This window comes from Polypterus senegalus, chromosome 12 (genome assembly GCF_016835505.1).
Source record: "Polypterus senegalus isolate Bchr_013 chromosome 12, ASM1683550v1, whole genome shotgun sequence".
In the NCBI taxonomy this organism is placed as follows: Eukaryota; Metazoa; Chordata; class Cladistia; order Polypteriformes; family Polypteridae; genus Polypterus; species Polypterus senegalus.
The window spans coordinates 159,278,710-159,299,978 of NC_053165.1; the positions used below are offsets into that span (position 1 = coordinate 159,278,710).

Sequence of the window (21,269 nt, forward strand, 5' to 3'; positions counted from 1 at the left end):
AAAATGAACAGAATTCTGATGTTTCAGCTTAACCCTCAAGAGATGGAGGAGCAAGGAAAACTATCTTGTACATGCACAGAGTTTAAACACATTTTTAAATGTATTTAAAACTTATTACCATATATACTCGCTTATGAGTTGGGTCTTGAAACCCGAAAAATCGATCATAAATTTTTTATTTTTTACATCTTCTTGCCTCCTCTAATCTCCCATCAGTTTTTCAAGACACATTAAATTTTGTTGCAGCAGCGCAGTTACCAATTTCTTTCGCCACTTCAACGACTTTTAATTTAAAACCAGGTTTTATTTTCTTCTGATTGAACGCTCCATCATAGATAAGGGATGCTCTTACGATAAAGGTGTATGAGGGTGTGAGATACAAAAAACACAAATCAGTGCAAACATCGCTTTGGAATAGTTCAGGTATTACCGTGTGGTCACGTAGGCACAAAAAGGCCATGTGCTCTGTGGTTACTCTCTCAGGTGGGCGTTAACATATCATAATCTCTTGGACCAACAGCGTGAGTTTTCCGCATTTGACTTATACAACCGACATTATAAAATATTGGAAATTATACGATAAAATCAAGCCCCGACTTATCCAGAGGAGAACTTAAATGCGAGTAGATGCGGCATATATCTTAGCTTGTTGTTTTCACTGATGGGAAGCACTTTGTGGCGTCTTTTAGTCTTTAAAGATCTGCTAGCACCACTACATGTACTTTGTGGCCATTATTAAGCCAAATTAATGGTTATTTTCACAACAACACTGTGGTAAAATGGCAATGAATGAAGAAAGCAAGAACAGTAGAGGTTAAACACAGAAAATGACATCAAACACAGAGGTGCACCCCCCAAAAAACCTTAGGCACTGCTGCCATGAGCTGAATTTACACTTTATTTCATTTACATTTATTTCTGAAATTTTCCATTTAATATTTTCTGGACACTGTAAACCGGCGATAACTAAAACTGTATCCACTGATATGGGAGATCTACTCTGTATAAGAAACAACTAAATGTGTGGGGTCTGGCCGTAATGTCATCTGGCATCCACAAGAGGTTTGCAATGTCCAATGAACAAAAGCATCAAGAAACACAAAGAATGAAGGATATGAGGCTTAGTACTGTATATTCGGTAAACTGAGGCTCCTATGTGCACGACGTGAATAAAACCAATGGACTTGCCACAAGTACATACTTTACTAAAGGGGCATTTGGCTAAAATTTATCCCATAGATTTTGCACATGTCATAGGTACAGATGTAGAGAAAGCATTGTGATTGGGACAAAACTTTGAATGATTAATGTGTTTTAGGAAATGTAGAACAGTTGATATTTTTTTGTCTGCAGGTCAAAATGAGTCTGTAGGAATGATGAATAAAAAAAAAAAAATCACTCCATTAAAAAAAACAACAATAAAAAAAATGGCAGTAATTAATACTGAAAATCAACAGATGCCCACTGATTTTGAACCAAAGTTTTTTTTTTTAAATTACAGAGTCGATTTTTCTGTATGTTTCGGACATCTGTGTCCTAATTAACTGCAGCGCAAATGCTGAAAAATAAAGTGCATCCTCCTTCCACAAGACTGTTCCATTTCATTCCACATTATAAAATATGTGCCTGCAACATTTTACTGCTAAAAACCAGTTTTATGTAAGGAACGTTGTGTGCTGGACACATCACAATTTTTGAATATTTTCAATGCCATAGTTTCAGGCACATGTACATGTAAAAATGATTTTTCTACATATTAAATAAAATGATATTAATAATTGCAAGAAAACAATACAATAATAAGACAGAACAGAGTGATTGTTTTATTTAACACTGTGTCAGGCCTACAAATTCAGATTCTTACAGTTGATCCTTCCAAGATGACAAATTATTTTATGAGGCACAGGCCTAAAAAGGCAGCCACAGTGACAGAGCAGAGAAAGAATTTCCCTCCGAGCTATAAATAAAAAGGACTTGGTGTTTGTCTTTTATCATTTTCCAGGAGAGGATTTATTAGTTATAACAAAAGGACTCTAAGTTAGTGTCATATATATATTTGTTTCTGTTGCAATTCTGATTAGCAGGTGTACATAATGCATACATGGGTCGAGTGAACAGTGCATCCTTGTGAAAGTTCTGACCTTAACATTATACAAAGTTATTTTCTGTTATACCTGCATTTTTATTACCCTTTAATTTAATATTGTTCTTTATCAGTATGCTGCTGCTGGAGTATGTGAATTTCCCCTTGGGATTAATAAAGTATCTATCGATCTTATCTTTAGAAAAGTTTCAGTTAAAAGTTCAGAACAAGGACTTCAAGTTATGCGTTTTTTAAAATATTATTTCAAGTCCTGTTTAAGGTTCCTGAAGTATTTTGATCTTAAAAGGGGTCTTTGAGCATATCAATGGAATAAAACAAGTGAAACATGCATCTGTGAGAGTTCTGACTTGACCTTAATGTAGCAGTCACCGACTTCATTTAGAGAATTCTGCTGTCAACATCAGCGCCATAGAAGAGTGATTTTCAACTCCAGTCCTTAGGAACTCCTATGGCTGCAGGCTTTTATTCCAACCAATTTCATAATCAATGCCTCATTCTTACTCTCAACTGATCTCATTTTTTAGTGAGTGATCTTTTTTTTAATTCTCTAATTCTGAGAAATTCAGAAATATTTGTACTTTACCATAATCTCTCTCTCTCTATATAAAATCCAATGTCTGTGCGCTTTTCACAAGAGAACAACTTAAAGGATTTAGATTGGATTATTTTCTATAATTTGCTCATCATAGTTCGCTTGTGGTACCGATTTATTTGTGCGAATCCAAGAGACAACAGGAAGCAGGCCGAGGGCCTCCTCACTCTCACGCCAGACTCTGGGCAATCCTTACCTCCGCTTAGCTAACGAACGAGAGAACTACTTAATGGATTCAGATCGAGTTTTTTTCTAGAATTTGCTTGAACATTCCAGTTGATTATGCAACTTCTCTCATTGCACTAAGAATCACAGCTCGCTTGCAGGTGTGATATAGTCACGCTAATCCGAGACACAGGCTGTAGGCAGAGGGGAGGGGGAAGCGTGACGTCAGGAGTTTGGAGCTCCTGAATCACTACTACGCAGGTGGAGCCGTGGGAGATGGCTAGTATAAAATATTTCAATTTCCTTTGTCATTTTAATAAACCATTTTCATTGGATTTTCCTCTGTTACCAACAACACTGAATGCTAAAGTGGACCAATGGCTTCAGTGAGACATTCACGTGTCTGTTCATTTATAAGAAACACTTTTTAATGAATTATTGAAAAATAGCAATAAAGTCGTTTCTCCCCTTAAGCAATGCAGTCTGCACTGCTCATTGCTGATCATCAGCATTTGGGTACAATTTAGGGTGTAAAAAAAGCATCAGATGAAAAGTACACACTTAAAATATTTATGAATTTCTCAGAAGCACATGTAGGACAGAAAACTAAATAATGAGAGGAAGAAATAATAAGAATGACGTGTTGACTGTGAAACTGGTTGGACTACAGCCCTGCCGCTATGGGGGTCCCAAAGACTAGATATGAAAGCAACTGGCCCCTGAATACAATGCCTGAACTGCTTATCTTGTGTAAGCCCATGAGACAGCTAAGATCTGATGCGGATGTTTTTCAAAGCTTTTTACCACAAACCCACAGGCAAATATTTTTAGTTTTATAGCTCCTATTCTGTAGAACTTTCTACCAAAGCCTGTTGTCTAGGCTTCATAAAATCCACAGGCTCAAGGCCCACCTCTTCATTCTTACTTTCTAGACCACGTATCTGAATGGGTTCTGTGCTGTATGGAACTACTCTGCATACTTCACACTTTAGATTCATGGCCATGAATCATGGCATTTGCAGAAATTTCCCGATTACACATACATAGTTAACTGGGTTAGGGTTAGTGGGCAAAAGAATGAACACAGGACACTAAGTGAAGGACATTGTTGAATTGTGCAAATTGAACCACCTGCAGATCAACATCAGTAAGGTAAAGTAGATAATCATAGACTTCAGGAGGTCAAGCCGACTCTGCCCCCGGTTCTCAATGATGGTGAAGATCTGAAGATGATGAGAACATACGAGTGCGTCTGAATAACAGGCATGAGTGCAGTACCAGCACAGATATCATCCGTATACAGGAAGGTTCAGAGTCGCCTCTATTTCCTAAGGAGACCGAGGTCATTTGGTGTATGCAGGCCACTCTTACATGTTTTCTACCAGTCTGTAGTGGCCCAAGTGGGAGTCTTCTGGGGAAATGACATTCGAACGGGCGATGCCAACAGTCTAAATAAAGTGATATAAAAGCCTGATTAAACCTTGGGAGTCAGGCTGGACTCATTGGAGGCTGTGGTAGAACAAGAGGGTCACTCAGCAAGCTGCTTACTATCCTGGACAATGACATTCACCCCCTGTATGAGGGGCACTTTCAGTAACAGGCTGAGTCAACTGCATTGTCCAAGGAGCGCCATGTGAGACGCCAGGCTTTATAAGAGTTGCTCCTCGGCTGAGGTGGGTTCCCAGTATGCTGAATGATAATTAATTTGGCAGACATCTTAACAGATGTGTGCAATATACTGTGCCAAAGGCTTTTATCTTGTACAGTGAATTGAAACTGGTAGGTATGTGCAGTTCTAACCACTTTACATTCAATAAATGTCTACATCCTGTTAATGTACGTATAGATAATTCTTGTTACATGTATGTTTGTGCCTTTTTTGTCTGCTGCTGTAACAACGTAATTTCTTTTGTGATTAGTAAAGTTTCTACTCTGAATTCAATTACTTACTCCATTTCCACACTGATGTATACTCTATTCTTGATGTCATGTCCTTTTCAAGCTACTTCTACTCTGTGCCAATAATGTAGCTTTCTTTTTACTTTTTTTATTGTAATTCAGTAGCAGTGGTTTTAGCGTGGTACAATTTTGCCAGTATGTATGGGAACAGATTCCCCCACAACTTCTCATTTAACTGAACCTGGTAAACCTCTCTCTGTCCCAAAAGACCTTCACACTAGAAGTACATAATGAGAATCAGCATCCTATACAAAACTCTCCCATTAACACCACACGTCCACCCCTCCAACCCGTCTTGACTGGTCTTTCTCACACCGATTTGTTTCCCATCTTACCGTCATGAAAAGCGCAGACGATGCCTCTCCGTCAATATCGCTCTCCTCGGAAGAGTCTGACTCATCGCTGCTGTCTATAAAACAAGAATACATGAGAGTGAGCATCGGAGAGAAAGCCAAGTTAACCGGTTTGCCAGTGCAGAAGCCTGATCAGTCTGCCTGCCATAAAAGCCAGATGTTCAGTTTTACTGCATATTTGTCTTTGTGAAAAATTTGTTACGACAGTGAATATTTGGGGCTTCTCTCTCAGACATACAGAAGTTCATCTCTAGTAGAACGAAATTACAGAAAAGGGCACATATAATTATTGCAGCTGACGGAAATGTGTACTAATTTTATTCACTCTTAGATGTCTTTTTTTGTCCGACAATTTCAACTAATCACCTCCATCCATCCTCTTCTGCTTATCCAAGATTGGGTCGCGGGGGCTGCAGCTTCAGCAGAGATGCCCAAACTTCTCTCTCCCTGGTCACTTCTACTAGCTCTTCCGGGGGAATCCCGAGGCATTCCCAGCCCAGCCGAGAGACATAGTCCCTCCAGCATGTCCTGGGTCTTCCCCAGGGCCTCCTCCCGGTTAGACGTGCACAGAACACTTTATCAGGGAGGCGTCCAGGAGGCATCCTGATCAAACGCCAGAGCCACCTCATCTGACTCCTCTCGATCCTCTCTCTATTCTGAGCTCCTTCTGGATGACCGAGCTTCTCACCCTATCTTTAAGGATTAGGGTTAGAGCCGCCACCTTATCGTGGTGGAGGGGTTTGCGTGTCCCAATGATCCTAGAAGCTCCATTGTCGGGGGCTTTATGCCCCTGGTAGGGTCACCCAAGGCAAACTGGTCCTAGGCGAGGACAAAGAGCGGTTCAGAAAACCTCCTATGATGTACAAAAACTTTGGATGGCGTTATCCCTCGCCCGGACGTAGGTCACCGGGGCCCCCCTCTGGAGCCAGGCCTGGAGGTGGGGCTCGATGGCGAGCGCCTGGTGGCTGGGCCTGCACCCATGGGGCTTGTCCAAGCAGAGCCCGAAGAGGTAACGTGGGTCCCCCTTCCCATGGGCTCACCACCTGTAGGAGGGGCCAAGGAGGTTTAGTGCAGTGCGAGTCGGGTGGTGGCCAAAGGCGGGTACCTTGGCGGTCCAATCCTTGGCTATAGAAGCTGCTTGGGATGTGGAATCTAATAACCTACTAACACCAAATATTCTGACATACGCATTAAGATCTGTCATAATGCTTAAAAGCAACCTAATGCCAATAAATGCAATATTGGTCTTCTGGAATTAACTCTTTATTCTTTAAATAAATGTGTCTTTAATGGTTAGATACAGACAATTTCATTGCTACTATGAAATACCTGCACCGTGTTGCCTTGCATTTTTTTATTTTTATGGGGAATTAAACTGAGCTGATGATTTAGTAATTTATGGATGCACCAGCAGTATGGCATGTGGGATTGATGGTGCATTCCCATAAAACAGAAGTTTTTGGAGCACCCACTTCAGTGCGAACACATGAGCTTCTGGAGAGATTTGTGGAAGAAATTTGAGGTTGTTTTTCATTTGATGTTTAGTCCAAAGAACACATTTAACAGAAGTACAGTGCATCACTTCACTCCCAATACAATTCTGCCACAGAAATTACTTTTTTTTTTTTTTTTTATTTATCTTACTGACCAAGCTGAAAGGCCAATGTTATGTCACAATTCTGAAGATTCAGGTAGGACTGGTTTCTGCAAAGTGTGCGACTCGAATCTCCTACTTTGAGGACATTGAATTTTCTGACTGGGAAACTCTGCCCGACAGCATGTGAATGCAGCAGAGTAAACTTTATGCTGAATCAATCTGTGTTTGCGGATTCTGAAACTGTACCATGGTTGTCATTGTTTGTTACGGTTAAGATTTCTATTTAACTTCAAATATCCATGGAGCTGATCTTTAGTTCAGACTCTCATTACAATAAAACAACAGCTCTTCTCCTCCTCTAAATTTTCCAATAACAGATTGGCTACATTGAATGCTGTCCTGACATCTGCAAACAAGAAACCCTGCCTTTCTGTCAGCTTATTGCGTCACCTTTCTTTTTCTTTTTCTCCTGCTGCACGGGAGTTTTTTTTCCATCTTCTTCTTCTTCCTTTTTATCCTCTTCATTCTGTTTCTCTTCTTCGCTCTCCTCACTGCTTTCCGATGCTTCATCAATTCCTGACCAAAAACCAAATTCAAAGTTATAATATATCTGCATGTTTGCAAAAAAGTGACCTGCTTCCTTTGGAAATATATACGTATACCTGAATGGGCCTCATACCTTTGGGAACATCATTTGTTTTTGTAGTTGTTGGCTCGTCTTCTTCAGAGCTGTGAAGGAACACAAAAATGAATCATAACCACTAAGTTTATGGCATGCTAGATTAATGTATGTACCTAATTTTCTCTGATAACTGTCCATGAGAGAACTATGCCTCTCTTCTAGTTTTGCTGTCAAATGTGCCTCTTAAGTATTTAAGTCAAACCAGTAGAATGATGTGGTGTAGCAGCAAAAGCCACACTACTAAGCCAGATTGGATTGGTTTACATGGGAAATTAAATAAGAAATAGAATTTACAATTTTCAGACATAGGCAACCAAACTTTTATATATTACTAGGCATTCCATGCATAGTAGTGAAACAGGGCAGACTTTAAAAATCAATAAACAAACAGGTATTGCTAGATCAACGGTGGCAAGGTACACTCTAAAACGTGGCCAGAGGTAGAGCAACTCGAACGGAGACTGCCTTGAGAATGAGGATGGCCCCGCCCAGCTCCCCAATCCTGACGTCACGCATTCCCCTTTCCTAGGCCCGCAGCCTTTGTCTCGGATTAACACAAATAAATTTGCTCCTGCAAGCGAACTATGATACTTGGCACGATGAGAGAAGTCACAGAATCAAACGGAATGTTCAAGCAAATTATAGAAAAAAATCCGATCTAAATCCGTTAAGTAGTTCTCTCGTGAAAAGCACAGAGACATACAGACAGACAGGATATTGTATTTTATATAGTGTCACAGGCGGCTGGGGGTGGAGCCCAGCTGGGACGCCCAGGAGGACTGGAGGAGGGCTTGTACCGCCCTGGTTGTATTGGGGGCCACGGGTAGAGGGCTTGGAAGCCCAACCCTGTAGGGGCCTGTGGCCACCACCAGGCGGCGCCCCGGTGCCTGAAGAAACCTGGAGCCCAGCACTTCCGCCACACCAGGAAGTGCTGGGGGGAAGAAGACAGGGGACACCCGGAGGGCTTCCGGGTGCGCAGCCGGCACTTAAGTCACACTGGGGCGTGTCTGTGGAGGAATGCCGGGAAGCAGCTGGAGCCCATCTGGGTTCCTATATAAGGGGCCGTCTCCCTTCATTCAGTAGCGGAAGTCGGGTGGAAGAAGGACGGAGCTGGAGAGAGGACTGGAGGCGGCCAGAAAGGCATTCGGACTGTGAGGCCTGGACTTTGGGGGATCGGTGCTGGAGGCACTGGGACGTGCACTGAACTTGAACTGTAAATATAGTGTAAATAAATGCGTGTTGGATGCAACAAACGATGTCCGTCTGTCTGTGTCCGGGTCAAGTTCCACAATAGATATAGAGATATCATCTTTAAAAATAAACTGCCACAGTTTTCAGATCTGCCCATTCAAGCTGTCAGCACTGGAAAAATAAGAAAATGCTTTGATGAATAAAAATCAATTTGCTCAATTTATTTTGTTAATTGTTACTCAGCTAATGTCTAAATAACAAATGAAGGCCTGAAAGCTGATATTGTCAGCTCCATTGTTTATCTATAGTTTGTAACGTGAAGAAATACTTATCATTTACTAACCAACAGGAAAGTACTGGAACAAGTTTGCCTTTATTTGGGATCTCTCTTCAATTTCCCCATTGTAAGTCATTAGTGGGGCTGTGTGTTATACCGCTACTGGTAAAGTACCAAAAAAGACAAATTTTGAAACGGTACGGTACCACCATTTTTGGTACCAAAAGTAAACGTCAGCTTTCCTTTCAATCCCCACTGACACTCACGATTGCATTTGTGGAAAACTGTTTCTTCAATAGACACCAGGAAATGAAACTACATGCATCAACGTGACCAGAACTTCACAGGAATTACAAAGCTGTCATTGCTTTGATGCAATTGGGACATTGTGCCCAACCCTCCCAATAATTCCCACGCAATCTGGACTTCATGGGGGATGACCAAAAAGCTTCAACATGATTTGCTATCAAGAAGGAAATGGCGTGTAGTGCAGCAGGATGGCACAGCATACCAGGGAGGCTTGGGAAGGGTTTTGGAATCATTCATTACTTGTTTTGGAACTGTTTTGCTACTGGTACTGAAGTCAGGTGGTAATCTGGTGCTAGGATTAGTGAGTATATGTGCAGCAGTACAACAAAACCATGACTTGCAAACAAAATCTAAAGAGCAGTAATGTCTTACTGCTTTGTGTATTTGATGATGCAACAGAATACTGCAATTGAACAAACTTATTCCACTCACCTGCTTTCATCGGACATGTAGTCAACCTCTAATCCCTCAAAATCGCCATCATCACTGTCCTCTATAGCTTCGCTGTCTGAACCTTTTTTTTTCTTTTTCTTGTTTACGACCTTCTTTTTCTTGGGCTCCTTCTGTCCACCTAGATCCCAGCATAAATGATGAAAGTTATACTGAACCCTTGGTATGCTGCATCCTGCAGTGGGGCAATATGGTACATGAACAAACATTTTTTACAAGAATATTGTGATAATGTTGGGAGGGATTACGCCAAGGTGGTTTCCAAAAAGGTGTTACCAAAAGGAACAGAAAGGAATGAATCTCACCTGAGGGAATCTCAAGGTCATGGAAGGTGAAGGGTGGGAATTTTGAGGCGATTCTAAGTAAACCAGATAATAGACTGTGGTATGTGTGTGTACACCTGTACATAGTGTTTGGGGAAGCAAGCATTGGATTTGTTATTGGTTTTCAATTTCTAATGGTGAAGAGCAACTGACTTTTTGTCATGTATGATGGTCACATTCAGGCACCTATACATTTCAAAGAGCCACATTTTGACAGGTGCCTGGAACTGGACTGTTGTCCAAACAGTAGCATATACCACCTTCTTAAAAAATAGCACACAGCTAAGTGTTTGTGTAGATCTCTCTCTCTCCCTTTTAGCACTCAATATCTAATGATGAGCAAAAAAGCACAATGTGAAAAAAGGTGACGCAAAGCCAAGATGGGAATCTCGGTGTGGGACTTCGGCAACATAGAAGACAGGTAAGCTACCAATAAACTGATGCTACAGAGAAGTTTTACCTTCCTACAAAGCTATGGTACCCTAAGGAGAAAACGGCCCACCAGACAAATCAACAAATTCAAGATTTGTAATCAGACAGACCACAACTTACAGTAGAGTTATTCACACACAATCCCTCTACCAATTCTCACATCAAGTCTTTGTGTTCTGACGTGAGTGTATGTTGTACATCATTAAGAGCTCTTCGCTGGAAGCCATAGTTAAGTCAATGACTAAAATGCATAGAATGATGAACACAAAAACAAACACTAGGATATTGTACTAGTTTGGTATTTTTCAAGTTGAAGCTATTTCTTCACAAATATGGTACAGTGGAACCTCAGGTCACGACTGTAATTCGTTCCAAAACTCTGGTCGTAACCTGAAATATTTTCCCTCGTTGGATTGTATGTAAATACAATTAATCCGTTCCAGACCATACAAACTGTATGTAAATATATTTTTTAAAAGATTTTTAAGCACAAAAATAGTTAATTATACCATAGAATGCACAGTATAATAGTAAACTAAATGTAAAAACATTGAATAAAACAGAGAAAATCTTGAACAGAGAAAAGTAACACTGTAAGAATTCACGCTACAGCCTTACGAACTGCCCGCTGTAAACACTTTTTTTTAATGAGTTTTAAGCACAGGGGAAAAAAAAGGAACATTTGAAAAATCTGTAATTTAATAAACAACCAAGAAAAGTAACATTGCAACAATTCACGCTACGAACCGAAAAATGAACATTTGAAAAATCCGTAATACAAAAACTAACCATAAACTAACCTTGCATGAGTCGAGTTCTGGCATGAAAGAAGTGGAGGAGGAACAATGTGGAGAGGAGATTACAGTTTTGAGGTAAAGTCTGTGACGATGCGGGTTCGCTGCATGCTCCCATCTCGCTTCTGGGAGCCCTTAAACCCGTCACCGTTGGTAATGTTACCGATGAGCACGACAGCGAGGCACTACAATGGAGCAATCGGATGGTGCAAAAACTGCCAAAGTGCTTTTATTAAAATCAACAAAACAACAATCAAAAACAATGTCCAAATTAAATAAAGTGCAGTGCTTTCAGAATCCTTCAATAAATAAATAATTTTTCCTCCCTTTAGCCGCCTCGTGCTGTAGCAATCAACCACCACGCCCCCTCGCTAAGCTGCAAGCGTGGCGATTATTTATTTAAAACTGGCCTCTTCAGATGAGCTGTGGACCCACTATGCAACAAGTCCCTCTGCGCGATGCACGTCTGACCGAGAACAATGTACTGTACAGGGAGAGACTGAACACGTGCGTAAATCACGGGCACGTACAAACCGAAAGGGAAACGAAATAGAGCACAAAGAGTTCACAGCGAATGCACAGGGAGAGTCTGAACACGTGTGGAAATCATCGCTTGTACGAATCGGAAGGGAAACTGGCTTGTTTGTCACCCGAGTGTGTGGTCGTGAACAGATGCAAAAGTTTGCCGAATGTTTTGGTCGTAACTCGAATTTGTATGTGGTCCGAGGCGTTCATGACCCGAGGTTCCACTGTATACTGTATTCTATTCAAATTAAGCAAATACTAATACGAGTTTCACTTAAAGCAATCATTTTCTAAGATTGGCTCTTGCATCTACCATCTAGAATTCTTGATTCATATAGAAAAATAAGTTACAGTAGAAGCCTTATTGAAAGGCCCATTAATTATTGGCTTTGCCAAAAAGTGAATCTGACAATTTATTTAATAACTCTTCAATGAAATCTTCACTTTTCTTCCACAAGGGCTTCTTCAGCTATTCCACATACCTTCAGCCTCACTATCATCACTCTCATCGCTGCTCATCTCCAGATCATCTTCCAGGTCATGAATTTTCAGTTCTGAGCCTTTCTTCTTCTTTTTTTTCTTCCCCCCTTTCTTTTCTTCTTCATCCTCATCTCCGTCATCTCTGTCGTGGTCCCTAAGACGCCGCTGCAACATAATGCTGAAATGGTTCACCACCTTATTCCTCCTATAAAGAAAAGCAAAACCAGTTTTTAACAGGACATGCGAGACATCTACCTCTCATCAGTCTGTTTTGTAAGTTGAGGGTTTGAGTGGAAATGCAGAGAAAAACATGTAGCCACCTGCCCCATTCTTCCTCTGCCTCTTCTGCAGTTAGCGTCCTGTGTTTGGCGATTGGAATAAAGTTGTACCAGGCATTAACTGGGAAGGCCTCGAATGCTCCATCTGGACACTGTGTAAAGATGTAGTAGGAGGCATTTTCTGTTATGCCTCCCTTTTTCTGACCTTTAAATCTGAAAATAAATGAACGGTTACATCAGCATCTTTTGTAGAGTGTGGAGACATTCCTGCTTCCAAATACCAAAGTAAAGCAAAAACAAAAAATACCTTGAAACAAATAAACTTTTAATAACACACCTTGTATATGTGGCTCAAAAAAAATCAAACATTTTGTTTAATTAGCTTTGCACTGATGAAAAAATAAGAAATCTGAAAAGAAATTTGCTTGGACTGGAATTTCATGTACTTAAGCACAATACAGGTTTTACTCACTTCATCTTGCTAATCCCCAAATTTCTTTTGTTTCACTTAATGTAGAATTTTATACTTACTGTAGAAACTTCTTTATTGTAAGCCTGAAGGTATTTATGTTTCTAAATATAGAGCATTCTCTCTCTCTCTCTATATATATATATATATCTTCCTATATAATATGCTACTGTGGCTGTCTGTTTGTCTGTCCAAGATTTTAAATCACCTGTAGCTCACAAACTGTTTGACCTATTGACCTGAAATTTGGTACACATATACTAATACTACGTGATGTCTACTGTCTGCTATCGGGGTTATGATTGACCCCTAAAGTTATTCGTCTTTTTATTTTTACTTTATTGCAGAATCAACTCTTGGTAGCGGACAGCAGGGAGGCTGTGAGGTGCATGCGTACAGGCATCGTTCTCATCCCTACCACCTTCACCGTCACTTCCCTTACCTCTTCATATCTTAAATCATTCTTGAGGCAGATTGAAGACTTAAGTGCCATCTTAAGTGTAAAATGAAAGAAAATGTACTAAGTAATTGCAATACAAACACTGACTTAATCAGTTTTAACGTGAAAAGATGCTGATGAAAGAAGAGAAGAAGTGGGTTGCTAGGGTGCAGAAAAGAAGAGCTGCTCAGGATACAGCAAGTGCATCAACCTCTGAGGAAATGAATGCTAAATATAGAGAAAGAGGATGAAAACTATGAATGCTCAAGGCAAGTGTATTCACTGTATGTTATCGTGCAGTGTGCAGTTACTGGTATATATATATATATATATATATATATATAAAATCAATGTCTGTCTGTCCGCTGATCACGACAGAACTACTTAACATATTTAGATCTTTTTTTCTATAATTTGCTTAAACATTCCAATTGACTTTGTGACTTCTGTCATTGCGCTAATTATCATAGTTCGCTTGTGGTACCGATTTACCTGCGCAAATCCATGAGAGACGCAGCAGGCCGAGGGGAGGGGTGGGGGATAAGGCCCTCCACACTCATGGCCAGCCTCAGGGCGTATCTTACATCTGCTTAGCTAGCGGACAAGTGAACTACTTAACGGATTTAGATAATTTTTTTTTCTAGAATTTGCTTGAACATTATAATTAATTCTGTGACTTCTTCTCATCATACTAAATATCACAGTTCGCTTGCTGGAGCGATATATTCGTGCTAATCTGAGACAGAGGCTGGGGGTCAAGGGGAGAGGGAAGCGTGATGTCAGGAGTGGGGAGTCAGTCTACCTCTGCGTTTTGGAGTGTATCCTGCCTCCTACATTTTTGTTTATTGATTGTTAATGTTTGTCCGGTTTCACTACTATGCGGGCGGAGCCAGGGGGGATGGTTAGTCTTTTTATAAAATGAAGAATTTGAGAAAGACTGTATGGCATAGTGGTTAAGGTTTTGGACTTCAAACCCTGAGGCTATAGGATGAAATCCTGCAAATGACTCTGTGTGATCAGGAACACATACACCTAGCTGTGCTCCAAAAAAACAATGAAAGAAATGTAACCAATTGCACCTCTAAAAACCTGTAAGTGTCTTAGACAAGCACGTGTCAATTAAAAAAGTAAGCCTCTCATTTCCAGCTTTTGATCTTGAACTTAGTTTTCCCCAAGTTCTCAGCATGTAGAAGGTAATCTCTTGATAATTATGTCCCCAGAAGCAAACAAAAACATCCTGACCTTAGGGCTCCGTTTAACAGTACCTAACAAGGACATGAAAATGAATCACGTAATTCTAAATTATAATCAACATCTGTAATTCAGTCATTGCCTTCCCATTACTGCAAGGCTCCATGCTGGAAATAAAAGCTACTCCTTCTAGCTGGAGACTGGGTCTGTGAATGGATCTTTGACAGCTTGGCGCTGCGAGCAGGGTCCCCGCCTCAGCCACTTGCCTATGGTGCCAGATAAAGTAAGACAGCATTTTCTGTCAATTTTAGTTGCCAACTGGGGAGGCTGGACACCAAACAACCCGCACAAACCCTTCCAGAATTGGTAACTGCTGGTCCACTGAAGCCAAATAATCTTATACATAAACGTCTATGCGTGGAAGTGTGTGTGTCTGTCTGTCTGTCCAGCCCAGAAGTGCAAGGCTGCAGCATGAGGCTCAAAGAGCCAGCAAGGCGGACCCAAGTTAACGAGTTGGAAGAAGAAAGAAATACAAGGCTACAGCAGGAAGCTGAAAGAAAGCGACTCCTTTGCCAAAGTGAAACTGCTGAGTAAACACAAATGAGAGAGAAACTCGCTTAGCCGCTGATATACAAGATGGGTGAGGACGCCTGCAAAACGAAACCACCGATTCTGCATTTCAGTTTTTTTTCCTGACGATTTCAATAGTTTCTAGAAGCCCAGGCTTTTTACCGCACGGGCTTACACAGCTAGTAAGTAATATTTGAAAGTTAAGTATGGTGTCCAAAAAGGCTACAAAATTAATGAATCTCTAACAGGCTGGGGCATTTTAAACGCTACAGGTAATATTAGTGCAATGCTAGCAGTTTGGTGAAGTAAAAATGGATACTCTTTACAGGAGTAAAACCAAACAAGAAATACTTTTACCTCATTGGTTGATTGCGGTACAATATAAAAATTTATAAAATAGAGTAAATCCTGAGGAATTACAGTATAAGCCCACCAAAAGACAAATTATGGAATGCTTTTTGTTGTACTGTGCTGAAGGGAATGCTGTTTCCTTTGTGTGCTTGTTTTAACAGTCCTTATTTATCATCAACATTAAAACAAGTTAACCGCAACTTGTCATCAAATTTTGCTCTCCTTTACCCAATGTGGGAGTGAAAAGACTAGAAAAGTGTCAATGTTTAACACTAAAAGAACTGAATTCCCAAGTAGTTAGGTAATTTCTGCTTAGTACATATCTGAGCAATGCCTTTATGGACAGCTACCTTTTCAAAAAGCAACTACCTTTTATCTTTCATTTAGTGGGTGAGCCAAAAGTCCTTTTTTTCCTGTTAACCTTGCTACACCTCTTCTTCCACAGGCAGATACCTCAACAATCATGATGCATGAACACAGAAACACTGGACACTGCATATACTCACTTGCGACCAGCTTTACCATTGACGCGCAGCAGCCACGGTTGGTCTTCTGCTCGAAACTCTCGTGTTATTATGCCATACTTTTTCCGCCGGGACTCTTCCCTTTGCTTCTTTCCAAACTCACTTCCTGCTCCAGAATCTGGCATTTCTTCCTCCTGATACATCTTTTTGTTACTCAGATCACGTTCCATTTTTGCCTTAATTAACATGACATACAAAATGTCACAGTCTTTTAGTAAAGACAAGCTTGCTACTTATTGCACAAAGGATGCTGAAAAACCTGAATAGTTTGTAAAGTGTGGTATCAGCTTTTTGAAAAATATGCAAGGGGTTATTAAGTGTTCCTATGGCTGGCAGGTCTTCTGTAAAGAGGGTACTTACCTGCGTCCAACTGGAAAAGTTAACTTTGTCCCCAACATTGAAGGCCATGATGTTGTATTTCTTATTGGTATTCCTATAACAAGGTATAACAGAACTATTAATACTGCAAATTTGCATGGATATACAAGTTTTACCATTTAGAGATGGGCTGTCAAACTCATTTCCTTGTTGGCTGTAGTGACTGTTCAGTTTTGCTCTTGCATTCTAATTGAAATCATTTGACCTCAGGATTAAAAACAAAGGGAACTGAAGTTGGATCATTAAGGGCTACAGTAATTGCTGAATTTAATTCAAGCCTCACTCCTTATCAAAAAGATCTTTAAATACTTTCATTACACTGCTTGTTTAATTATGCCTCTCATTTACTAACATCTACATCAGTGAGGACAGACATTAGTATTTTGCAGGATCCCTGAAGCTACAGATATCCGTGTGCTAAATTGAAAACAAATGATATCTTGCATTTAGTTGTTTAAAATTAAAAATCCAAATATTAGACTCAAGGAGAAACCACAAGCAATATTATGCAAGATTTCAGGCTTGAATTAAAACAACTGCCACTGCCTGTGCCCTCCTGGAAAAGAATCTGACACCCCTCAGTCATCGAGTCTCATATTACAGTGAAGTAAAACGGTCCAGTATTACACTTTAGAGAGGGAAACAAATAATCACACACTGCCAAACCTACACTGTGACAAGCACCAGATGTTTGTCCCAGGGTAACAGCATATTAAAAGGGCAGCAAGAAGATAAATACAACCAAATTTCATTAAAGAAATGATTTTAGTAAAAAATAAAATAAAATAAAATCAGACTAGGCCAAGTTTACTCAGAAAAAAGTTACAGCAACTCTGAAGATATGACACTGCCACATACTTGGGGACTCGGACAGTGTACTCAGTAGATGACGTCCCACTGGTTCCCTGCAAGATAATCAAACACTGTGTTATAATTTGTAAGCTTTTCAGACACTTTTATTCAAACAATACATTACATTAAATGAATACTGCAACCAGAAATGATATTTTTATATGCTACTTACTCCATGTGATTGGTAGTGATGACCAAGAAAAACTATTAATCTTTAGTTTTCATGGAGAACAGAGATAAAAAAACTTTATGATAGAATACAAGCTAATGGTGACTAATGCTGTACAATGGCAAACGATACGAAAACCATCCCATTGGTTGTTGGGTAATCTCACGATACTCGGCATAATCCACATGTCAGTTATTCAGTTGTTTGCTCACAACATGCAAAACACATACATTTTATGTTAAAATATATTTAAATAAATGCTTCTAGAAAATCAGCGCATATCATAAACAGGGAAAGCAATTCACATGAGACTGAGCTTATGAACTGAAGATTCGCCTCTCCTCTTCACTCATTGGTCAAGAGTCTTGTCTTCAATTTAAAACTCAGTCCCCTATAACTTGACCTGTAAATGACATGTTGATTGTGTGACACAAGTGACGTGAGATTTTTTTCCCCCTTGTGATGTTTTTCACATCATTTGCCGTAGAACAACAGTGGTAACCATTGGCTTGTATTCTATCAAATTTTTTTTTTTACTGTGATTCAGTTGAGACACAACAAAAATAAATTACTAAATGACAACCGATATATTCTCAGTGCAAAAATTCAGATGGTAATATATTAGCCCTTACCAGCGTAGTCATGACTAGAGGAATTGCAGACCAGTCCTACGAAGGAAATTGTTTTCCTCTGCAAAAATGACAGAACAAGATAAAGGAGGTTGACTAAATGTTCACAGCCATTAGACATCAACACAGTCTTTGTCAATAAAATTGAGGGAAAAAAAATATTTATGCTTCCAGAAAGAAAGGCTTTATATACATTCGTAGAGAAATGTGAAGTACAGGTGCATCTCAATAATTTAGAATGTCATTGAAAAGTTAATTTATTTCAATAATTCAATTCAAAAAGTGAAACTCGGATATTATATAGATTCATTACACACAGAGTGATATATATCAAGCGTTGATTTCTTTTCATTTTGCTGACTATGGCTTATAGCTAATGAAAACCCAAAATTCAGAATCTCAGAAAATGAGAATATTGCGAAAAAGTTCAATATTGTAGACTTGTGGTGTCCCACTCCACTCAGCTAATTAACCCAAAATACCTGCAAAGGGGTCCTGAGCCTTTAAAGCACGGGTGTCCAACTCCAGTCCTGGAGGGCCGCAGTGGCTGCAGGTTTTCATTCTGACCATCTTCTTCATTAGTGAACAGTTATTGCTGCTAATTAACTTTTTTTGCCTTATTTTTAATTAACCTGACTCAGGGCCCTTAGTTGTTTCTTTTTCTTTAATTAGTAGCCAAACAATAAAGAGACCCAAAATGAGCCGCCACATGACCACCTCACCTGCACCCATCACACAATATCTGATAATAATGAAAGGTGACAGTCTTGGTAAGGTTGATTGCTCAGGTCACCAAAACATCTTGACGATGTTCTTAGAAAAAACAGAAAAATCAACAGCTTTGGAAATATCTGCTGTGGCAGAATGAGAATAGCAATAAGCCATTGAATTAAATAACAGGTTTAATTACCAGCAAGAATAGACTTCTCATTAAGAAAGTGTTTGGAGTAAAATTGTTCCAGCTGGTCATCTGTTGGCTCATTTCACATTTCATTTCGGCTGCCATTTAGTGAAGGGACTGAATCCTTAAAATCAGTGCTATTAAAATGAAGGTAAAAGAAGTTAATTAGCAGTGAAAACTTGTCATTGAGTAGGAAAAGGGTCAGAATGAAAACCTGCAGCCACTGCGGTTTTATCAAGTCCAAAGCCAGCACTGACATCTTCCAGGAAATTTTAGAGCACCTCATGCTTTCCTCTGCTGATAAGCTTTATGGACTTGCCGATTTCATTTTCCAGCAGGACTTGGCACCTGCCCACACCGCCAAAAGTACCAATACCTGGCTTGATGACCATGGTGTCGCTGTGCTTGAATGGCCAGCACACTCACCTGAACTAAACCCCATAGAGAATATCAAGAGGAAGATGAGACACCAGAGCCAACAATGTACCTGTATATGAGCTGAAGGCCGCGATCAAAGCATCCTGGGCTTCCATAAGACCTCAGCAGTGCCACAGACTGATTGCCTCCATGCCATGCCACGCCACGCCACATTGATGCAAAAGGAGCCCAGACCAAGTACTGAGGGTTGTAAATGGACAGACTTACAGTAGGTCAACATTTCTGTATTAAAAACCTTTTTTTTTTTATTGGTCTTATGTAGTACTAGCAAAATACCCGCGGTTTGCAGCGGCGACAGTTCTTTGATCGATGGTGATCACCTCGATAGGCATGTTAATGGTGGTACGGTTGGAATGATAAAGGAAATGAGTACCTGAACAATGTAAAGCACGTTTAAAATACCTACACAATAACTATAATCATAATAAACAAACAATAAAACAGCGGAGAAGCCGTGGATAAAATAAATAGGCTGTAGTTATCAGCAGGGAGATGTGAATCCCGTGACGAAGCAAGGAAGGGATGTAGAGACTGGAGCGACGGACAGCCTTATATAGGCAGGCAGCCAACAACGTGGGAGGCGTTGGGATGGGGAACTCAACGCCGCCTCACACGGTGACCGAGCTGCAGGCTATGGACGTATATATGTACGTAAGTAGGATTCAGTTAGCGTTGGGAACCCGCATACCAAATTTCTTGAAGATGGGCCCATAAGTAACAAAGACCGTTGAAAAGTTCAATATGGCGGCCGTCAGTGGCGTCATACCACCGAAATAAGTACGTACATTGGTTTCGGTTAGCGCAGGGAAGCCGCCTACCAAATTTCGTGAAGATGGGGCCATAAATAAAAAAGTTCAATGTGGCGGACGTTGTCGACCGTTATGCGTAGAATTTCGAAATGAAACCTTCTTAACTTTTGTAAGTAATCTGTAAGGAATGAACCTGCCAAATTTCAGTCTTCTACCTACACGGGAAGTTGGAGAATTAGTGATGAGTGAGTCAGTCAGTCAGTGAGTGAGGGCTTTGCCTTTTATTAGTATAGATTTTAATTTTCTGAGATACTTAATTTTGAGTTTTCATTACCTGTAAGCCACAATCAGCAAAATGCAAAGAAATAAACACTTGAAATATATTACTCTGTGTGTAATGAACCTACAGTATATAATACGAGTTTCACAATTTGAATTACTGAAATAAATTAACATTTCGATGATATTCTAATTTATTGAGATGCACCTGTATAATGTTAATACTGACACGGTTTTTTCTGCCATCTTGAGATTTTGTATTCCTCTCCACCGCAGTCAAATGAGTTCTGTGCGCTCTTAACTGTGGAGCCACTTTTTCAGTTCAGGATCAGAGGGAGCCACCGAATCAAATCCTAAAACCAACAGTTGTGCCGCGGAGCAAAGTGACCACTTAGCTTAATGAAACATGAAAATCCTGTAAATGGTATTGTGCTGCCAGGACTGGATATCGGGCTAAGCGAAACCGAAAGGAAACAAGTTGAACGTAAGGAGTTAGGGATTTAACTAAATACAGGTCTGTAGGTGTATCTAATGCGATTAAAATGCACATTAAGAACAAACAACAAGAACAAATGCCAGAGTCAAACCTGCCGGTGGAGTTCACGAAAGGCTGCCGACTTTCTTCGGTGAATAAACGTTCTTGTTTCAGTGAGGTCTTCGGAATGTTAATTAAGAGGATGTTAAAAGTCCATAAAGCTACATGCGATAACATCCAGACAACAAGCGAGCGACCGAGAAAGAGATAGGCACTGTCCCATGGGTTAACACATTCCGTGTAGAAACAAACTCATGAAAAAAGGAAACAAAAACCGAGCCGGA

General features: G+C 40.1%; 1 protein-coding gene across 1 annotated transcript in view; it reads right to left on the reverse strand.

Annotated features, from left to right (window-relative positions):
- gtf2f1 (general transcription factor IIF, polypeptide 1) overlaps positions 1-21,203 on the reverse strand; it is a 27,839-nt gene extending 6,636 nt beyond the window's left edge. The window contains exons 1-11 of the mRNA XM_039770493.1: positions 21,038-21,203; positions 18,087-18,144; positions 17,292-17,338; positions 16,416-16,488; positions 16,038-16,231; positions 12,554-12,724; positions 12,236-12,438; positions 9,662-9,800; positions 7,450-7,499; positions 7,221-7,346; positions 5,156-5,229 (exon numbers count right to left, since the gene is read on the reverse strand). Coding sequence (XP_039626427.1) covers positions 5,156-5,229; positions 7,221-7,346; positions 7,450-7,499; positions 9,662-9,800; positions 12,236-12,438; positions 12,554-12,724; positions 16,038-16,231; positions 16,416-16,488; positions 17,292-17,338; positions 18,087-18,098 — 1,089 coding nt within the window. The 5' untranslated portion in view covers positions 18,099-18,144; positions 21,038-21,203. The remainder of the gene's footprint in view (positions 1-5,155; positions 5,230-7,220; positions 7,347-7,449; positions 7,500-9,661; positions 9,801-12,235; positions 12,439-12,553; positions 12,725-16,037; positions 16,232-16,415; positions 16,489-17,291; positions 17,339-18,086; positions 18,145-21,037) is intronic.
- Between the last annotated feature and the right edge of the window lie 66 nt (positions 21,204-21,269).